This window comes from Octodon degus, unplaced genomic scaffold (assembly GCF_000260255.1).
Source record: "Octodon degus isolate 3935 unplaced genomic scaffold, OctDeg1.0 scaffold00052, whole genome shotgun sequence".
Taxonomy (NCBI): Eukaryota; Metazoa; Chordata; class Mammalia; order Rodentia; family Octodontidae; genus Octodon; species Octodon degus.
Window position 1 is genome coordinate 7,283,461 of NW_004524628.1, and position 16,202 is coordinate 7,299,662.

Sequence of the window (16,202 nt, forward strand, 5' to 3'; positions counted from 1 at the left end):
GGAGGAGGAGGGGGGAAGGGGGAGGGGGAGGGGGAAGGGGAGAAGGTGGAGGAGGAGGAAGACAGCCCCACAACACAGCACGGCCCAACCCTGCCCCCCTCCCAGGGCACTGGGGGGCCGTGAGGCAGCGGAGGGGCTAGTGGTCACTACCTGTTCTGCAGCCTTTCTCTTTTCTTCCCTGGCACAGGTGCCAACCTCTCTGCACAGCGAGCAACCAGACTCGCTGCTCCTCTCCACCTTCTCCCAGCAGCCAGCGACCCTGGGCTACGCCCCACCGCCCCCTGTGCAGCCCCAGCCCACACGCCCACCGCGCAGGGTCAGCCGCGTGTCTGAGTCGTCCAGCCTCCAGCAGCCGCCCCGGTAGTGCCCTGGCCCTGGAGTCAGAGGCTATCAGCTTTAACTGATGGACGAGGGAGGTGATCGGAGACCAGGGCAGCAGTCTGAGCTACAGCCCTGGATCCCCGGCACCTGCGTACATTTCAGAGCTCCTGGATGTGCAGTAGATGGCCGTGTTGCCGTGCTTTGAGTTCCTCGGGCACCCTCTACAGCCATACTGGATGGAACTGAGTGCCTAGGTAGGTGGCAGGACTCAGTTTACCTGCAGAGAGGGCACCCTAGCTGCCTTCCTGGAAAGTGCACTGGTTACTCCACAGAGTGGCCCTGTCCCCATGCCCTAGCTGGCCTTCACTGTCTCAATCGTCTTTCTTTGCATTGGAGAAGGACTGGGTCCAAGATCTGTTGCAGAGAGAGAATAAAGAGATTATTTTTCATTATTTTTAAATGGTTGTTTTTGTTTTAATTTGCACTGCTGCACCGAGGAAATAACTTAGGCACTTTCTGTTCTTAAAAATAATGTCTCATGACTTTACCTGGAGCCCACAGTGATAAACAAGGCCGCCAACCACATAGCAAGGCAGGTTGTTCTTAGCCAAGCCATAGACCCACCCCCTGCAGCCCTCCACCCTCGTGGAATGAAGGTCTCCAGCCACGCTCTACGGCACTCCCCCCACGCGTAACACTGGACGATTCCCTGTTTACTTCCTTGGTTGCAACTACAAAGGCGGACTCCAAGCAAAGCACAGTCTTGCAGCAAATGCAGAATCCTGTAGAGAACTCTGAGAGAAAGTGTCCCAGGCCCGGCCCCCACCCCAGGGGCTCAGACCCCAGGAGCCCGCCTTAAGTGAGGATGCTGCGTCTCTACCTATTCTTCATGATGATTCCAAGAATTGGGTTTTTCCTTTTCACATGCACTTTGCTTTTTTTGTATGTTTTGTTGGGATGTTTCTAAAGAAAAGATTTTATGTAATTATAAGAGGAAGTGTAGTGAATTGTACAGCTGTTGTAATAATTACCTATTTCTATATAAAATAAAATTGTATGGATTATGTGTAAATTATTTTGTATCGGAGACGCCAGTTCTTTTCCCAAATATACAAATATAAAAAGTTTTCTTGTGTTTTTCTGTGAGTGGACATTTTGTAATAAATTAACAAGTTTGTACAACTTCCTCTGTCCTTTGTCATACATCCATGCATGCATATTTCACCTGGAAAACTTTATTTCAAGATGTCTTGAGGATAAGGATTTAGAAATGGTATGTGTCCGCTTTCCATTACAGTGACAAAATAGCAGATAATTGAGGGAGAAAGACTGGGTGTAGGGGCTGAGCTCCAAGGTAGACTGCTTGCCTAGCAAGGGCTTCCCAGCTCTGGAAAATTAGAAATAAAAGCCGGCATGGTAGTACCCGCCTGTATGCTCAGGTACTCAGGAGGCTGAGGCAGAAGGGTAACAAGCCCGAGGCCAGCCTGCACAGCTTACTTAGGAAGAGCCTGGCTCAACACAAAAGCGGGGAGGGGAGGGGCTGGTGAGATGGCTCAGTGGTCTAAAGCACCTACTTAGAACAAGCTTAGCAAAGCACAGGGACCGCGGTTCAATCCCCCAGCACCACATGCCAGCCCGCCCCGCCTCCTGGTGGGCTGAGCTGGCCACACGCACACACACACACACACACAAATAAAAAAAATTAAAAAAAAAAAAAGCGGGGAGGGATGTGTTATCACAATGATAAGAGAGCTTTCCTAGCATATGTGAGGCTCTGGGTTCAATCCTGTGTAGAATACAAAAATAATACAAAAGGGAGAAAGGCTTATTTTGGACCACCCTGTCAAGGGTTCAGGCCATGGTCTCCTGGTCCTGGCGCTTCTGGCTCCAAGTGGCACAGTATGTATGTAGCCGCAGGAGCCAATGGCAGCCAGGAAAAGAGAAGAGGCGGGACCAGGATTTAAATAGCCCTCCAAGGACACGCCCTTGTTGACGTCACTTCCTCCAACTAAGCCCCGCCTCCCAAAGGTTCCAAGGCCTACACATGCTACCAGCCTTCAACTAATGGGCCTGCCGGGTCGCTCCAGATGTGAACTGTAGTACAGTGGAAACAAGCGGTGCACTAAGTCAGGTAATGTAAGGTTTGGAACTGTGACTGTACTGGTCTATCTAGTTCCTGGTCTTGCAGAAAGACAATGTTTCACCCTAGAATTGACAGCAAAATAAAAATAGAAAAATAGTTCCTGGAAACATCTTGACCTTGTAGGTTCTCTATGGAGATGACCAAAACATTTTGTCCCAAAGCATCCTCTTGATGCCTGTAATTAAACTCACCCACGCGGAGATCCTGTGGGGCACGTGGGTATCTATGTGTGGCAGGGTAGGGTGTCTGCATGCAAGGTGTGAGTGGGGACATCCACCCCTCCTAAGGCTCAGCATGCCACTGTGAGGGTGCCCTGGTGCCCGGGGCTCCCTTTCCAAACGCAGTGCCGACGAGAGCTACCATCCTTTAATTGCTCTGATACTAGAGTTCTGGGCTTCTACCTCTTCCTCAATTAAATGAGCAGTTCTCCGTTATGTGACTAGGGCTCTGGAACTTTATTCCATGGGAAAAGAAAAGTCAAATATTTGTTTGAACTAGCAACCTTTGCTCTTTGAAGGAACTGGAAAATTTAAGACCAAAAAGCCCTTATGAAACTAGATTCAATATTTTTTAATTCAAAGGTTTAGAGATACAATTTTTTCTGTAAAAGAATTTGTATATTGATTTTCTTTGTATCAGACTCCTAAGCAGAACAAGATTTTACAATGGACAGAGCCTATTTTTTGTGGTAGGATTTTCTAACTGGAAGTCATTAAAAGAGGGTGGAGTATAGCACACCACTGATTTAACGTAGTTCTGCCTAAAGCTTGCACATGTTCAGAATTTGGATAAACTCAGAAAATTCTTAATGTGCAGCATTTCTCTAAGCCCACATATCTGGCAGTTTAATCCCTAAACTTTTGATTCATTAAACTTCGCTCATTAGAAGGCTATTTTGCAACACTGTCCTAATTCCAGAAAAGCCATGACCTTTCTCTTTGGAAAACTGTAAAGTCTTGGCTCAAAAACCAATAACTGAAACATGAACTCTGGAGAACACTTTCAAGCTTAAGATGTTTAAAACTAACAAATAAAATGCAGCATCTTCTGTCTCTAGTGACAACTAAAGTTCATTAAATTAATTTTACATTTTTGTTTATACAGGCAACGTGGCCAACTATTAGGCAGCTCTGAGCGCTGCACTTTGGCTAAGTGTTCTGCTGACATTTGAGCATTTGGCACAAAGGTTCCTCAGCTCCTGTCTTCAACTTAAAGGTCTGAGTCAGGTACTAACATCCTAGAGAAACAACTAGTTTGGACGTTCCAGATACATGCCATTATTGGCTTTTGGGGCACACTCACATTAACTTCATACTATACAAATAAACAACTTTCCTTTTTTTTTTTTTTTTTTTGCAGAACCAGGAATTGAACTCAGGCCCTTGCACTTGCCAGGCAGGCACTTATTCTACTGAGCTCTCTCTCCGGCCCCAACTTTCCTTTTTCTGTAGAAAAAGTTCATTGGAAAAAAATAAACCAGAAAGAGAAAATTTTTCTTGTAGGATTTTTGCCTGAGCACTTTTTTATTTGGCTGGTTGGGTCTTGTGAAGACAGGGTCTCCCTAGGTAATTCAGGCTGATCTTGACCTATGGAGCCCGGGCTGGCCCTTCAACTCCTGGAATCCTCCTGCCTTAGCCTTCTGAGTGTTGGGATTATAGGTGTGCGACAAGCACTTTCAGGCATGTCTACTGTATTGACTTCTTTTTAAAAGCTTTTTTTTTTTTTTTTTTTTTTTTTTTTTTGTGGAACTGGGGATTGAACTCAGCGCTTATTCTACTGAGCCATCTCCCCAGCCCCAACTTACTCTTTTTAAGAATTCTTTTTTGCTTTACTGTAAGCATGGACTCATAACCTTTTATGAACTCAGCTTTTCCCTGGCCCCATACGGAACCACAGGACACTGCTCTTTGAGCGCCTGCTTCTCCAGGCCTCTTTGCTGCCACTAACGTGCGTGCAGTGGCTCCTCTTCGGAAGTTCTACTGAAGCTTCCTGGAGCTCCACCCGGCCTGATGTTTTCAAGGAAACCCCCTCCCGCCCCTTAGGCCTGGACATCCGAAAAGGACTAGAATGCAGCCTGCTTCTTTCTCGCGGCCCCCACCGGAAACAGTCAGATCGTGTTGTAAGTATTCTCTGGCACTCACTAGGTGCGGGTGATTAGCACAGCCCACAAACACGGAGAGCTACAGAGAAGGTGTCCCTAGTAAGTGGACTCTGGCAGTCACTGGCCTGCTTAACCTTGGGAGGAAGCCTAGTGCTCAGGCTAAGGTAATGCACGATCCAGCTTGCTTTAGGCAGCTGGTGTTTTACCATCCTCATTATGCTTCTCGGCTCTGGCCACCTGGGATTACTGAAAAGGATTTTGCTTTTCAAAGAAGTGGGGTGAGAGGATCAGATGCCCGACCCCCCCCCCCCCCCCGCCCCTGAGGACACGCGGGAGACCCAAAGCTGCACCGCCCAGCCTGCAGCCCAAGGACGCGGAGGCCGGGGTTCTCGGCACGTAGGCACTACGCCACTGAGCTACACCACCAGCTCAGCCCCGAATCTGCCTCCTCAGGTCCCGGCTGAAGTCCCTGTTAGCAGGCTAACGGGGACGTGCCTGGACCTGGGCGTTTTCCAAGCGATTAAGCGGACCCTCTCGACTGGCAAGATCGGGCTGCGGGGTTCTGGCTGCGTCCTTCATCCCAGGCCGGCCTCCGGCAGCCGTTGCGGTGACTGCAGATGGAACGCAAAAAAGGGGGAAGCAAAGAGCGTCTTCTACCCCGGCTCCTACTCCCATCCAGTTAGGAGATGGGTTTTGGTTTTCTGGGAAGACAGAGTAGAGAAAAGGCCCGGTACAGCTTTCTCCCACCTACGCCAAAGCCCACAGCGCTGGAATGGATTGACTATGCGCGCCAGCCAGGTCGTACGCCCCGACTGCGCAGCCGCAGCCCGCCCAGGCCCCGCCCCCGAGGCCGCAGGCTGCTCCCGGCGCGCCCCTCACAACGTCACGAAGCACCGCCCCTTTCTCTAGCCACTCCTTCTATCCCCGCCTTCAAGCGACCCGGAAGTTATACTTGCAACCGCGGCCTTTCGTCCCACAATCCACCGCGCTCTTCCTTTCCAACTTGGGCCCGGCAGAGTGAGTATGGTTGGGGAGTTGAGATTTGGGGAATCCGGCTCCATCTTCCCCCCGAACAGGCCCCGGGGATCTGCCTTCCAGGGGGAGGGAATTCGTGCTGCGTTAAAGGACTCCGGAGCCTGGGAGGGAAAGTGGCGGGGCTTAGAAAAGCCGGGGCCGCCGTGGTTTCCTGATGCCTGCTTTGGTGGTGCGCGAACCTGGGCCCTGGCCCCAGGCCCCCGGCCCGGCTTTGCACCCGGCAGCATTTGTCCAAGCCGTCTGTGAGGACCTGGTTCGGGCTTGTCTCGCTTTGCCTGTTGAGAACTTCCCTCTCTTGTGCATTTAGATGGCTCCTGCAAAGAAGGGTGGCGAGAAGAAGAAGGGCCGTTCTGCCATCAACGAGGTGGTGACCCGAGAGTACACAATCAACATTCACAAGCGCATCCACGGAGTGTGAGTGACCGCGATCGGGCTCGCGAGCTCGGCCCGCGTGGGTTGCCCTTAGGACCCCCTAGTTGTTGAGGCGGGGTCTAGACATTTCACGTCGCGGATTAACGAGTTGGGGGGTTGAAGCGCCCAGCTGTGAGGTTAGCGACTGGAAATGGGGGGTGGAGTGAGGATTGTGAAAGAGACCGTTTTGGAAAACTTGGGTGGGGATTCCACGGGGACACGCCAGTCGTGAGTTTTGTTTGTTAAACCTGTACAGCCTAAAGAGTAAAAGTGTATATGAAGGAAAGCAGACTGGTATTGCAGCGGGGAAGTGAGCCGCTTAGGAAGCTGTCCCGTGCGGTGTCCTGTGGACCGCCGGGCTTGCGCCCGAAGTGAGAGCGCCGGAGACAGTGTACGTTGTAGGCCTCTGCGAATTGGTGATTCTGTGCCGTGAGGCGCCTGTAAGGAATGATTTTTGAAAACTGATTTTCTACCGTTGTGTATTTCGATCTTAGTTTTGACAAATGTCTGGGTTTGGTTTTTTTTTCTCATGGTGTTTATGGGTAGAAATTTAAGTATTTTATTCAGTCTGTAATTTGTGGAGCAGATTGGTCCTGGAACTAAGATCCAGTGTTTTTGTGTGTTTATGCTACTGTTAAGTAACCCTAGCCCTGCCTGTATGTGGGGCGGCACAGGCACCTCACCAACCCTAGCCACTGCTTTGGGCTTTGCAGATGCTTCAAGGAACCAAAGACCTTAATCTCTAGTTACAGTAGAAAGCAGGCAACAAGTCCTTGGCCTGTGGAATATGCTAAGCTGGGGAGAGGAAGCCGTGGCCTTACCCAGTGATAGCATCAGGGGGTGCAAAGGTTTAAATATCGCCCTGCTGTTGACATCTTTATTTGGGTAAACATCTCTGACTTAATATGGCCCAAACCCTGTTCCGGCTGTCTGTGTTGGCCAATTCCTCTCCTGTGAGCTTCACCTTCTGAGTGCCTCCTGGTGTCCTTTTTTGACGTGGTGCATTCTCATTGCCATCCACTTCCTGTACACTGGCCGGCCTTCCTCTAGTACCTGATACCACCTCATGCAGTTGGTGGGTCAGCTGTGGAAGCTATGTGGTGAACAGGAACTTGCCTGTTGTGCTGGCTGCTGTCATTGTATTCTTTATTGCCATATACTTAATGATTGGGCGCTAGAAATAGGGGCTGGCAAGGGTAGGGTAGTGCTTAACCTTCTGAGCCTGTGGTGAAGTTCTGCATGTTTGGCATTTCTTAGTTAATTGAAAGAATAAAATCTAGTTGCGTCTGTCTCCTAGATTACTAGTACTGGATCTGCTTGGAGCAGATAGTAATACATGCATTCATGCCCTGGCAGCGCCTGTCCTACTTCCTGAGGGTGAGGAATCCACAGCATTTCAGACGTCATGTAGGTGCAGCTAGGTGATGAATAGTGTCAAGTGATGTGTTTGGTAGTGTGCTGTCTTGTATTGCTCTGAGGATGCTGTATTTACTTTAGTGAAAACGGATCACACAACTTCTTGTCTGAGTGTTAATGCTAGCTGCTGGCCATTGCATACTGGAGGAGAAAAGGCTTGTTTCTGCTTGAGTAAAGTTTTTTGTAAAGTCAAGGTACACTGTACTTTATATAATGTTGTACTTGTTTTCTGTGTGTGCATTTGGATCTTAGGGGCTTCAAGAAGCGCGCCCCTCGGGCACTTAAGGAGATCCGGAAGTTTGCCATGAAGGAAATGGGGACTCCCGATGTGCGCATTGACACCAGGCTCAACAAAGCTGTCTGGGCCAAAGGAATAAGGTGCCAGTGTTTCCTCTAGAAAGTGACCTGATACGGACATGCACTGCGTCTGCCAGTGGGCCCCGCAGTGGGCTGTGGGCCGAGGGCCGAGGGGAGCAGCACACAGAGCTGGGGAAGTGTCTAGAAGGCCAGGAGCTGCAGTGGTGGGGCGGGGTTCTAAACAGGGTGGGTGGGAGCTCTCCCCTCAGCCACGTAGCTGCCTAGGACTGGCTGAGAGTCGTGGAGGCTGCCATAACACATTCTGTCAGGCCTGTGTCCTGAAGTGACAGCATTTCCTGTCCACCTGGGTATATTTTCCAGGAGCTGAACTTGAGCATCGTTCCTGGCTCTGACTCCCCAGTGCTGGGATTCCAAGGTGGGGTGTTTGGGCCTGTGGCTGGTGCCAGCTACTGACAGGTAACACATGGTGTTCATTAGGAATGTTCCATATCGTATCCGAGTACGGTTGTCCAGGAAACGGAATGAGGATGAAGATTCACCAAACAAGCTGTATACCTTGGTAACCTACGTACCTGTTACCACGTTCAAAAGTAAGTTTCACTCCATTCCACAGAGAAAAATGTCTCCATTGTGCACAGCACAATGGCACGAAGCCACACTTAGGGCCCTGTTGCAGTTTTGATATATGGTCTCACTGAGCTGCCGTAATGCTTGTCATTTGGGGCTGCAGCCTCCCAGCATGCTGAGACTGCAGGCATGTGCCCACTGTGCCGAGTTTCCTAGGGAACCTCCAATAGGGACATGAGCTGATGGAACAATCATAACTTTTTACACTTTAGTGTGGGGGAACAGCAGACTACAGAACTGATGCCCAGGTTGTAAAAAGGTTACCCTGCAGCGCAGCTGCTCGTTTGACCCTCTAGAGACCCGTGCTGGGAAGTTCAACTACAGAGGAACGAGGGAGTGTGCACCCTGACTGGCTGTTGCTTCTTTTGCAGATCTCCAGACAGTGAATGTGGATGAGAACTAACTTGGAAATAAAATTACAGAACTGCCTTTGTACTTTGGTTTTCTTGTTTTAGTTGTGACATACTGTGTGTAAAGGCCACCCCCATTACGGGATTATCGGGTTTTCTAAATACTGTTTCCCCACCACCACCCTGGTTCACTTGGACAGGGCCTTGGCCCTCAGGCTTCAGGGCCTGCAGTTCTGTGGGTGTTCGCACTGGTGACTTAAGTGGAGCACTGCCGAGAGGTCTCCGCAGGTGGGGATGGAAGCGTGTGACACCGCAGGCAACATAAGGTGAAAAGACAGAGGCGATACAAAAAATTTATTAAAAACCATGGAGGCCAACATTGAAAGCAGTTTTGACACTTTTCAGAAGGCATATCCAAAGTGAATACAACCAAAAATATTAAAATGGTTTCAATTACCAGCATTGAAACAAAACTAGTGCAGAGAAAAAAAAAAAGTCAAAAACGATTGCACAGGTTGTGGCTGAGATCTGGGAAGCGAACGTGACTTGTCCTTCCTTGCCCTACGTGAAGACCAGAGCACAGGGTTTTCCTTGCTCTGCAAGGGTGATCCTTGTGTTACTGCATGACACCAGCATCAGAGCAGAAACACGCATGGTAGCAGGCTTGCTGGAAGCCAGGTCACCAGTCAGTGGAAGTGACAGTCCTGCACCACTGCCTGGTCAACTGATGATTTTCTTCAACAATAAATAGAAATGATTGGGAGTTCAGCCTTCCCAGCCAGCTTTCAGGATACCCAGTTTATGCAGTGTCCTTGACAAAGCCCAGGGTGACAGTGACAGCTGGGCCAACCTTTGCCAGGTAGACCCCACTGTGCACCAGGGAGTACCCACCTCTATGCATTGCCCAGCTTCAATTCAGGCTGTGACTGGCGGCTCATTTCAAGAGTATTGAGGCCATACTGATTGACCTTGGCGTTCTCAAGTTTGGATTTAATGTCTAGTGGCTTTTCAAAGAAGTTCACCAAGGACTGTTCCGTGAGCAGCGATGCTAGGATATGTTCCAGGGAGACTGTCCAGACCCCTTCCGCGGGGTCAGGAAACATCCGAGGGGCATCCTGGGTGGGCCTGCCAGGCTCTGTGAAGACGGAGTCCTCTGGAGAGGGGGCAGGGCCCTGCAGCTCCTCTGCACACTCCTGGGAGCTGCTGCCAGAGCTGCTGCTGCGCTGGCCCACCTCCCCGATCTGCAGCAGGAGGGTGGTGACTGTGGCGATGGCTTGGTACAGGTCGTTTTCTTGTGGGTCTTCATGGAACATGCTGTACAGAGTCTTACAGAACTGGATAAATTCTCTCTGGAATGAGAAAACAGTCTAATGTAGCAGCAGGGCCAGGAAGGAAGTGTATTTTTCAGATGTTACACTAAGGAAACGGGACTGACTACCTTTGAAGAGGAAGATAAAAGGTAATCTCTACCCTTCCCTCTGCATACTGCCTCCAGGGTTCTGTGCATGTTTAGGAGTGTGCTGTCTACATAGCAACCGTAGAGCGTGGGCCTGCTCAGCTCAGTTGGGTGCCTGGCAGAACAGTCTCCATCTCTGAAGAGCACAGCTCTACGGAGACGTCTCTAGGACACTTAAGATAGAGTTTGTAGGGATAATGTCAGAAACTGCTGAAAAGATGAGTAAACCTGGCACCTAAAAGCTGGAAAACAGCAGTGACATGTCTTAACTGTCCAGTGCTATCTTTTGAGGAATCTGAATGTAATGTATCACATCAGGACCAAGTGCAAGTGACAAAGCAAGGATTCTGTAGGGACTCACAGGCTGGGCTCAGCCCATCTGACAGACACCAGTGTGACCACTGAGCAAGGAAGCTCGGTGCTACGTGGCTCACTTTGTGGGCAACAGTGCTTGCTGGGTCCTACAGACAGATGGGAGAGGAGATGGGAACCACTGAAGGCTTCAGTCCTGAAAACATCCACCTGCCCCGTCATGGGTGGGTACTACAACTAGTCAGAAGTATTAGGGCAAACGTACATGCCCTCCCAATTCCAAGTTCCTTGGTCATGTTTGCGATGGGGAGGAGCGTTAATGCTGACAGGGCCGAGGAAGCATCTGTCTCGTACTCCTGCAGGGCAGAGTGCAAATCTGAAACCCGTACCCCATAGACAGCAGTCCTGCACAAGGCTTTGGGGCTGAGACTAAGGACAGGGTGCAACTCCAGGCACCAAAGCCAGACAAGCACTGCCTGCCACGTCCCAACACAAGGTCCCAGCACACCAACCCAAGTGACTTCTAAGTCCCACAGCAAAGGGCATTCCTAACTATAAGCCTACGTTTCTCAAACATTGGTTGAGACCCTTTTCTAATTAAACAACCCTACCAGCATTGTATAGCTTCATGTACTATAAAAGTAGTTTCTGGAAGATGCTCCAAGAGTTTGTACTGTGTGTCACGCAGCCAACAATTCTTGAGAGAGCGCACACTCATTTCTTTGAGGAAAGAAAACTATACCCACAGGAGCCCCAAATCTTTCTGACACCCTCAGAGAAAGTCATAACCTGGACAGAGGAACTGACAAAGCGCTCCAAGGAGTGAAGAACGTGACGGCCTGTTTCAACACAACGTTTGGCTCCCCCAAGTTACAAGATCCTGGACTGAAGATAAAAGCCCGAGGCACTGGGGTGGGGACGTCAGGGGGCCTGAGCTGGGTTATTCAGCACTGGACAAACAGTTCATCTCTTCATAGAGGAAAATTCACACCTGGCTCATTTTGGGCAACTCTTTCTCGGCTTTGTCTTTTTCTTTGGCTAGATCTCTAATCATCTGCTTCAGCTGCTTCTGATAATCAATGGCATCACCTTGAGACAAAGAACAAGTTGAAATTCAGTGAAGGCTACAAGGAGCACTGATGGGAGGTAGAAGGGGATGAGGAATTCCACTAAGCAAGTCCCACATGAAGTGCAAGGCCAGGGGCCCCTGCAGCAGTAGCTGCCCGTGTGTCCCACCCACATAGCTGGGAACCAGTAAAGGGGAGAAAGGAACAGTGGCGGGCAAGGGGCAGAACAGCAACACTTGTGCTCCCAGGTTTCTGGCTGGAACGGCGCTCTGGTAACTCCCAAGGTGTGGGGAGAGCCACGCAGCCGCCAGAGGACGAAGCGGCAAGGACGCGGCCACTGCACGAGGATTACGTGCCCTTGGACTTGCCGAACACCAGCGGCCTGGATGTGGACAGCAGAGGACTCTTCAATGGTGACTGGCTGTCCCGGTCATTTTCAGTGAGTGCTTGAAAGGAAAAAGATTTAAGTTGAGCACATATTCTGTCTAACCAAAACTGATGAATAACATAGCTTTGGGGGCTTTTTTTTTTTTTTTTAGGCCAGAAAGAATGAGAGGCTCAGCAGCTCCCAATCTGTGGGCCACAGACTGCATGTTCAGGAAGCCACGTGTACAGCGACCTGTCCAGATGCACAAGGAAGTGGCTCTTGTCCCAGATGTGCTTGTGCACTGTGTGACTAAAACATACAGATTCATAAAGGGACACTGTGCTGGCCGTGGTGATGATGCCCTTCTATAACCCAAGCACTTCAGGGCCTGGGACAAGAGGTGCACAGTGAGTTTGAGGCCACCCTGGGCTACAAAATTTATTCAAGGTCAGCCAGTCTTGTAGGGAGACCCTGTCTCATTTGCCAAAACAAAACAAAACATTGCTGAGTTGGCCTACACAAACATGCTGTCAGTTCCTAGTCTATAAAACATGAATAAGCACATATGTAAGGAACTCTAGCAACGAATAGGCTAGACCTCTAGGTGGAAGAACAATTGGTAATTAAACGGCTGCTGTCACAAACAGAGCTGTCTTGAAACATACTACAAATAGTGACATTGGAACCCTCGTACACGACTCGTGGAGAAGTAAAATGGTTCAGCTGCTTCGGAAAGCCATGCGGCAGTCCCACAGGAGGTTGCACGCAGAGCCGCACGTTCGGCGCCAGAGCTCCCACTCCTAGGCGCCTACCAGAGGGCACGGGGCGGCGCTCACAGCACCCTGGGCACGGGTGTCCACAGCGTGAAAACCAAGCCCAGAGGCCAGGTTTCCAGCTGATGAGCGCGCAGACTGGTGCAAACAGTGAGTGTCGCTCGGTACAGTGTGCGCTACAGCACGGGCCAGCCTTGACTGTCACGCTGAGAGAAGCTGTACGGATTCCACCCTCACGAAATGTGCGGAGCAGAGGCACTCACGCAGGTAGTCTTTCCAAGGCTGGGGAAGAGTTGGAGTGGGGAGCAGCCAAAGGACGGGGTGTTTCTTTTCTTTTAATCACTTATTTATTTGGTACAGGGTCTCACTCAAAGCTCAGACCCATAGTGACCCTCCTGTCTCAGCCTCCCCAGCCCTGGGATGACACCCAGTTTCGGTGGCCGGCTCAGCATGCCCAGCGCGGGGCTGGCACATGCAGTACCGGGTCCTTGTGCTTGCCAGGCAGGCACTCAGACCTCCGAGCTATCTCCCAGCCCAGGGTACTCCTTTTCAGGGTGATGAGAAGCTTCTTAGGTTACGGCTCTGCTCACACAACTCAGAATACACAGTAACTACTGAATGTATGTGCTGAATGGGTGACCTGAGTGGTACATGAACTACAGCTCAATAAAGCTACTATAAAATAACAGGGGTTAAGGGAATTTCATTTTTAAAAGACTAAAACTTAGGGTTGGTGAGATAGCTCAGCAGACTAAGTGCTTGCTTAGGCAAATGCAATTCCCAGGTACCGCATGCCGTGCCAGCCCTGCCCTGGGAACGCTGAGCCGGCGACCAAGTCCAGGCATGGTGGCACACGCCTGTAATCCCAGCACTGGGGAGGCTGTAAACAAGAGGATCAGTACGAGTCCAAGCTGTGTAGTGAGACCCTGTACCAAATACATTTTTTTTTAAAAAGGGGGGAAAGACAAACTTACTAGTGAGCATTGAGACTGAGAATAAATGAAAGGCAAAATTTCATTGTATGGCTCACCTGAGCCATTCTGGGAAAACTGATGCACCCTGAGACCAGATGCTAAGGGAAATAGACATGTGTTTACCTGCTGTGGTTCTGGGTGGAGAACGAAGTATACGTAAGGGCCGAGAGGTATACTACTGGGAAATGGGAAGAAAATGTTCACAGGAGAACAAGGGAGGGAGGGAGGGAGGGAGGGAGGGAGGGAGGGAGGACGGACAAGAAATAAAAGGGAATAGCAGAAAAAAATGGAAAGAGAACTTTTGTAAATAGGGGAAGGGAGGGGAGGGGAATGGGAAAAAAGGACAGCAAGATATCACATAGATGTGTCAGTTTCTAGGAGAAATGCTATCAGTATGTATATCTAAAACATACCAGAGTAAAAGAAGAAAATGGAAAAAAAAAATCACCAAATCCAATAGACAAAAAAAAAAATTCAGTTGTATTGAGCTGGCTGCTGGTAGTACACACCTGTGTCTCAGCACTAAGGAGGCTGAGGCAGGAGGATCACCCAGTCTGGGCTACACAATGAATTGAAGTCTGGCTTGAACTACATGATAAAACCCTGTCTTACAAATTCAAAAAAAGGAAGGAAAGGGAGGGATTAAGTTGTGATTCATGAAATTTCCACAAGATGGCACCAAAGCTCGGAAAAGCATTCTCAGGTTTCTGGAGAGGTTGGTTTTTCTTTTTGATGCTTTAAAAAAAAATTATACTTTATTAAAACAAAAATCTAAATACCTCATAATTTAGAGTTCTAAAATATAATGTTCAATCAACCCCAGTACACTGGCACTGTTGTCAAATTTTGCCATCCTCAATTTTTTTCCTACAATTAAATCCTTGCTGTCCCCAACTGCGTGATAAAACTGTAGAGCAGCCATCATGAGAATCTGCTCAAACCGAATGGCAGGCAAATGATAAAGCCTGAATGGACCAGGCTGGAAATGCACTTCCTAGATAGCAGCCACTGGCCCGACATCCTGTGTCCACAAGCCAGCCACAAAGTGCTCAAGGAGCCCAGAAGGCAGCCGGCATGGCCAAGGTGCACAGACGGAAGGACTCCCCTTCCACCAGCTCCCTGACCAACAGCCCTCAGGACAGCAGCTGTCTCGGTCCTGTCGGGGCCCACAGAGAGACAGCAGGCATCGGGGGGCTGCCCTGGGTGGAGGCACCAGGGCTTCGCTCCCCAGGGAGGCCGGTGCTGCATGGCCCACAGCAGTTAACGCCCTTTCCCGGGCCAGAGAGCAGCTCCACTAACAGTCGCAGACATCTGGAGCCCTGGCACTTGGAGGAGGCCCGGTGAAGTGTGTGGCCATGGCAGCGGGCCCAGACACCGCTAACAGAGGAACCCCCACACCAGGTCTGCCTCTCCACACAGGCATCAGTGGCCGTCACAGCCAGCAGAGGCTCGCGGCCTGGAAGCCACCTGTGGGATTTCACTTGTCCCCATCACAGGTCCAAGGAACATGTAAGGGAAGGTTCCTTGTTCTTGTTCCTATGTGCCTGTCAAGGTCAAGTTTTCAGCTTTTGGGGTTTTTTTGTTTTGTTTTGGTTTTTTGAGACTGGTCTTGATAGACAGTTTAGACTGTTCATGAACTTGCTTTGCAGCCCAGGCTGGCCTTGAACTCTCAGTGACCCTCCTGCCTCAGCCTCCTGAGGGCGGGGATTATAGAAATGCGCCACCATGCCCAGCTCAATGTCAAATTTAACTTCATAGCTTTCAAAACTACTTCCTTTGTTTCTGATTACCACGGCATAAAAGTGTCTTGCACGCTGGAAAATAATACTTCAAAAACAGTAGCCAGCCAGGCATAGTGGCACAGGGCTATAATCCCAGCACTCAGGAGGCGGAGACAGGACTGCTGCGTTCAATACCATCCTGGGCGACAAAGTGAGCTCAAAGCCATCGGAACTACGCAGCAAGATCCTGTCTCAGGAAAAGAAAGAGCGGCCTGTAACAGCCATCCAGCCCGGCCAGCACATCCTATGGCACGTTCTCAGCCCAGCGCCCAGCGTCCAGCGTCCAGCGTCCAGCTGGGCTCACACGCACGCTCAGGTGGCAGCTCCTCCTGCAGCCACAGCGCGGGAAAGCTTGTGGCCTGAACCCAAGTGAAATGTACAAAGCAAAACACTGCAGGGCAGTGCGCAGCCCTGGGCAAGGAAGGCATGCAGGCGGCCCCCTTCCTACCTGGAGGAATATGAAGCCTGTACAGCAGTTTGATTTTCTCGTTCATTTCTCCATTGTACATCGTATCTGCAAAAAAAAATGGACACTGGCTACCAGCGAGCCACTCCCACTTGTCAACAAGCACTCACTGAACAGTCACTGCCAGTCCCCACCAGGGTCCCCAGCTCCACAGCAGGTTAGAAATGAAAGTGTCAGAGGTGGCTGGTGGCTGTGCTACTCTGTAACCTCAGGAGTGTAGTCTGGCCTCAGATCCTTGTGAAGACTTATTTTAGGGACCTGGCTCCCAACACATGGCCACACAC

The 16,202-nt window shown here is 50.2% G+C and overlaps 3 protein-coding genes across 15 annotated transcripts in view; 2 read left to right on the top strand and 1 right to left on the bottom strand.

The window, feature by feature from the left end:
- The window catches only part of Npas2 (neuronal PAS domain protein 2), a 151,485-nt gene extending 149,997 nt beyond the window's left edge, over positions 1-1,488 (top strand). For all 8 annotated transcript variants that reach the window (XM_023717549.1, XM_023717547.1, XM_023717548.1 and 5 more), the window contains one exon: positions 188-1,488. In XM_023717549.1, coding sequence (XP_023573317.1) covers positions 188-364 — 177 coding nt within the window. In that variant the 3' untranslated portion in view covers positions 365-1,488. The remainder of the gene's footprint in view (positions 1-187) is intronic.
- A 3,984-nt stretch (positions 1,489-5,472) lies between these two features.
- On the top strand, positions 5,473-9,203 carry Rpl31 (ribosomal protein L31). Of its 2 annotated transcripts, none has more exons than XM_004633197.2 (5): positions 5,473-5,582; positions 5,908-6,014; positions 7,680-7,805; positions 8,223-8,335; positions 8,744-9,203. In XM_004633197.2, exons 2-5 carry the CDS (start codon positions 5,908-5,910, stop codon positions 8,773-8,775), a joined length of 378 nt encoding a protein of 125 aa, XP_004633254.1. In that variant the 5' UTR covers positions 5,473-5,582; the 3' UTR covers positions 8,776-9,203. The 2 variants fall into 2 exon arrangements, with proteins under 2 accessions (XP_004633254.1, XP_023573093.1); XM_023717325.1 differs by lacking the exon at positions 5,473-5,582 and adding an exon at positions 5,600-5,766.
- Positions 9,064-16,202, bottom strand: part of Tbc1d8 (TBC1 domain family member 8) — an 85,145-nt gene continuing 78,006 nt past the window's right edge. For 3 of the 5 annotated variants that reach the window (XM_004633253.2, XM_023717321.1, XM_023717324.1), the window contains exons 17-20: positions 15,901-15,966; positions 11,914-12,003; positions 11,482-11,579; positions 9,064-10,071 (exon numbers count right to left, since the gene is read on the bottom strand). In XM_004633253.2, coding sequence (XP_004633310.1) covers positions 9,616-10,071; positions 11,482-11,579; positions 11,914-12,003; positions 15,901-15,966 — 710 coding nt within the window. In that variant the 3' untranslated portion in view covers positions 9,064-9,615. The remainder of the gene's footprint in view (positions 10,072-11,481; positions 11,580-11,913; positions 12,004-15,900; positions 15,967-16,202) is intronic. The other 2 variants (XM_023717322.1, XM_023717323.1) reach the window with 2 other exon arrangements.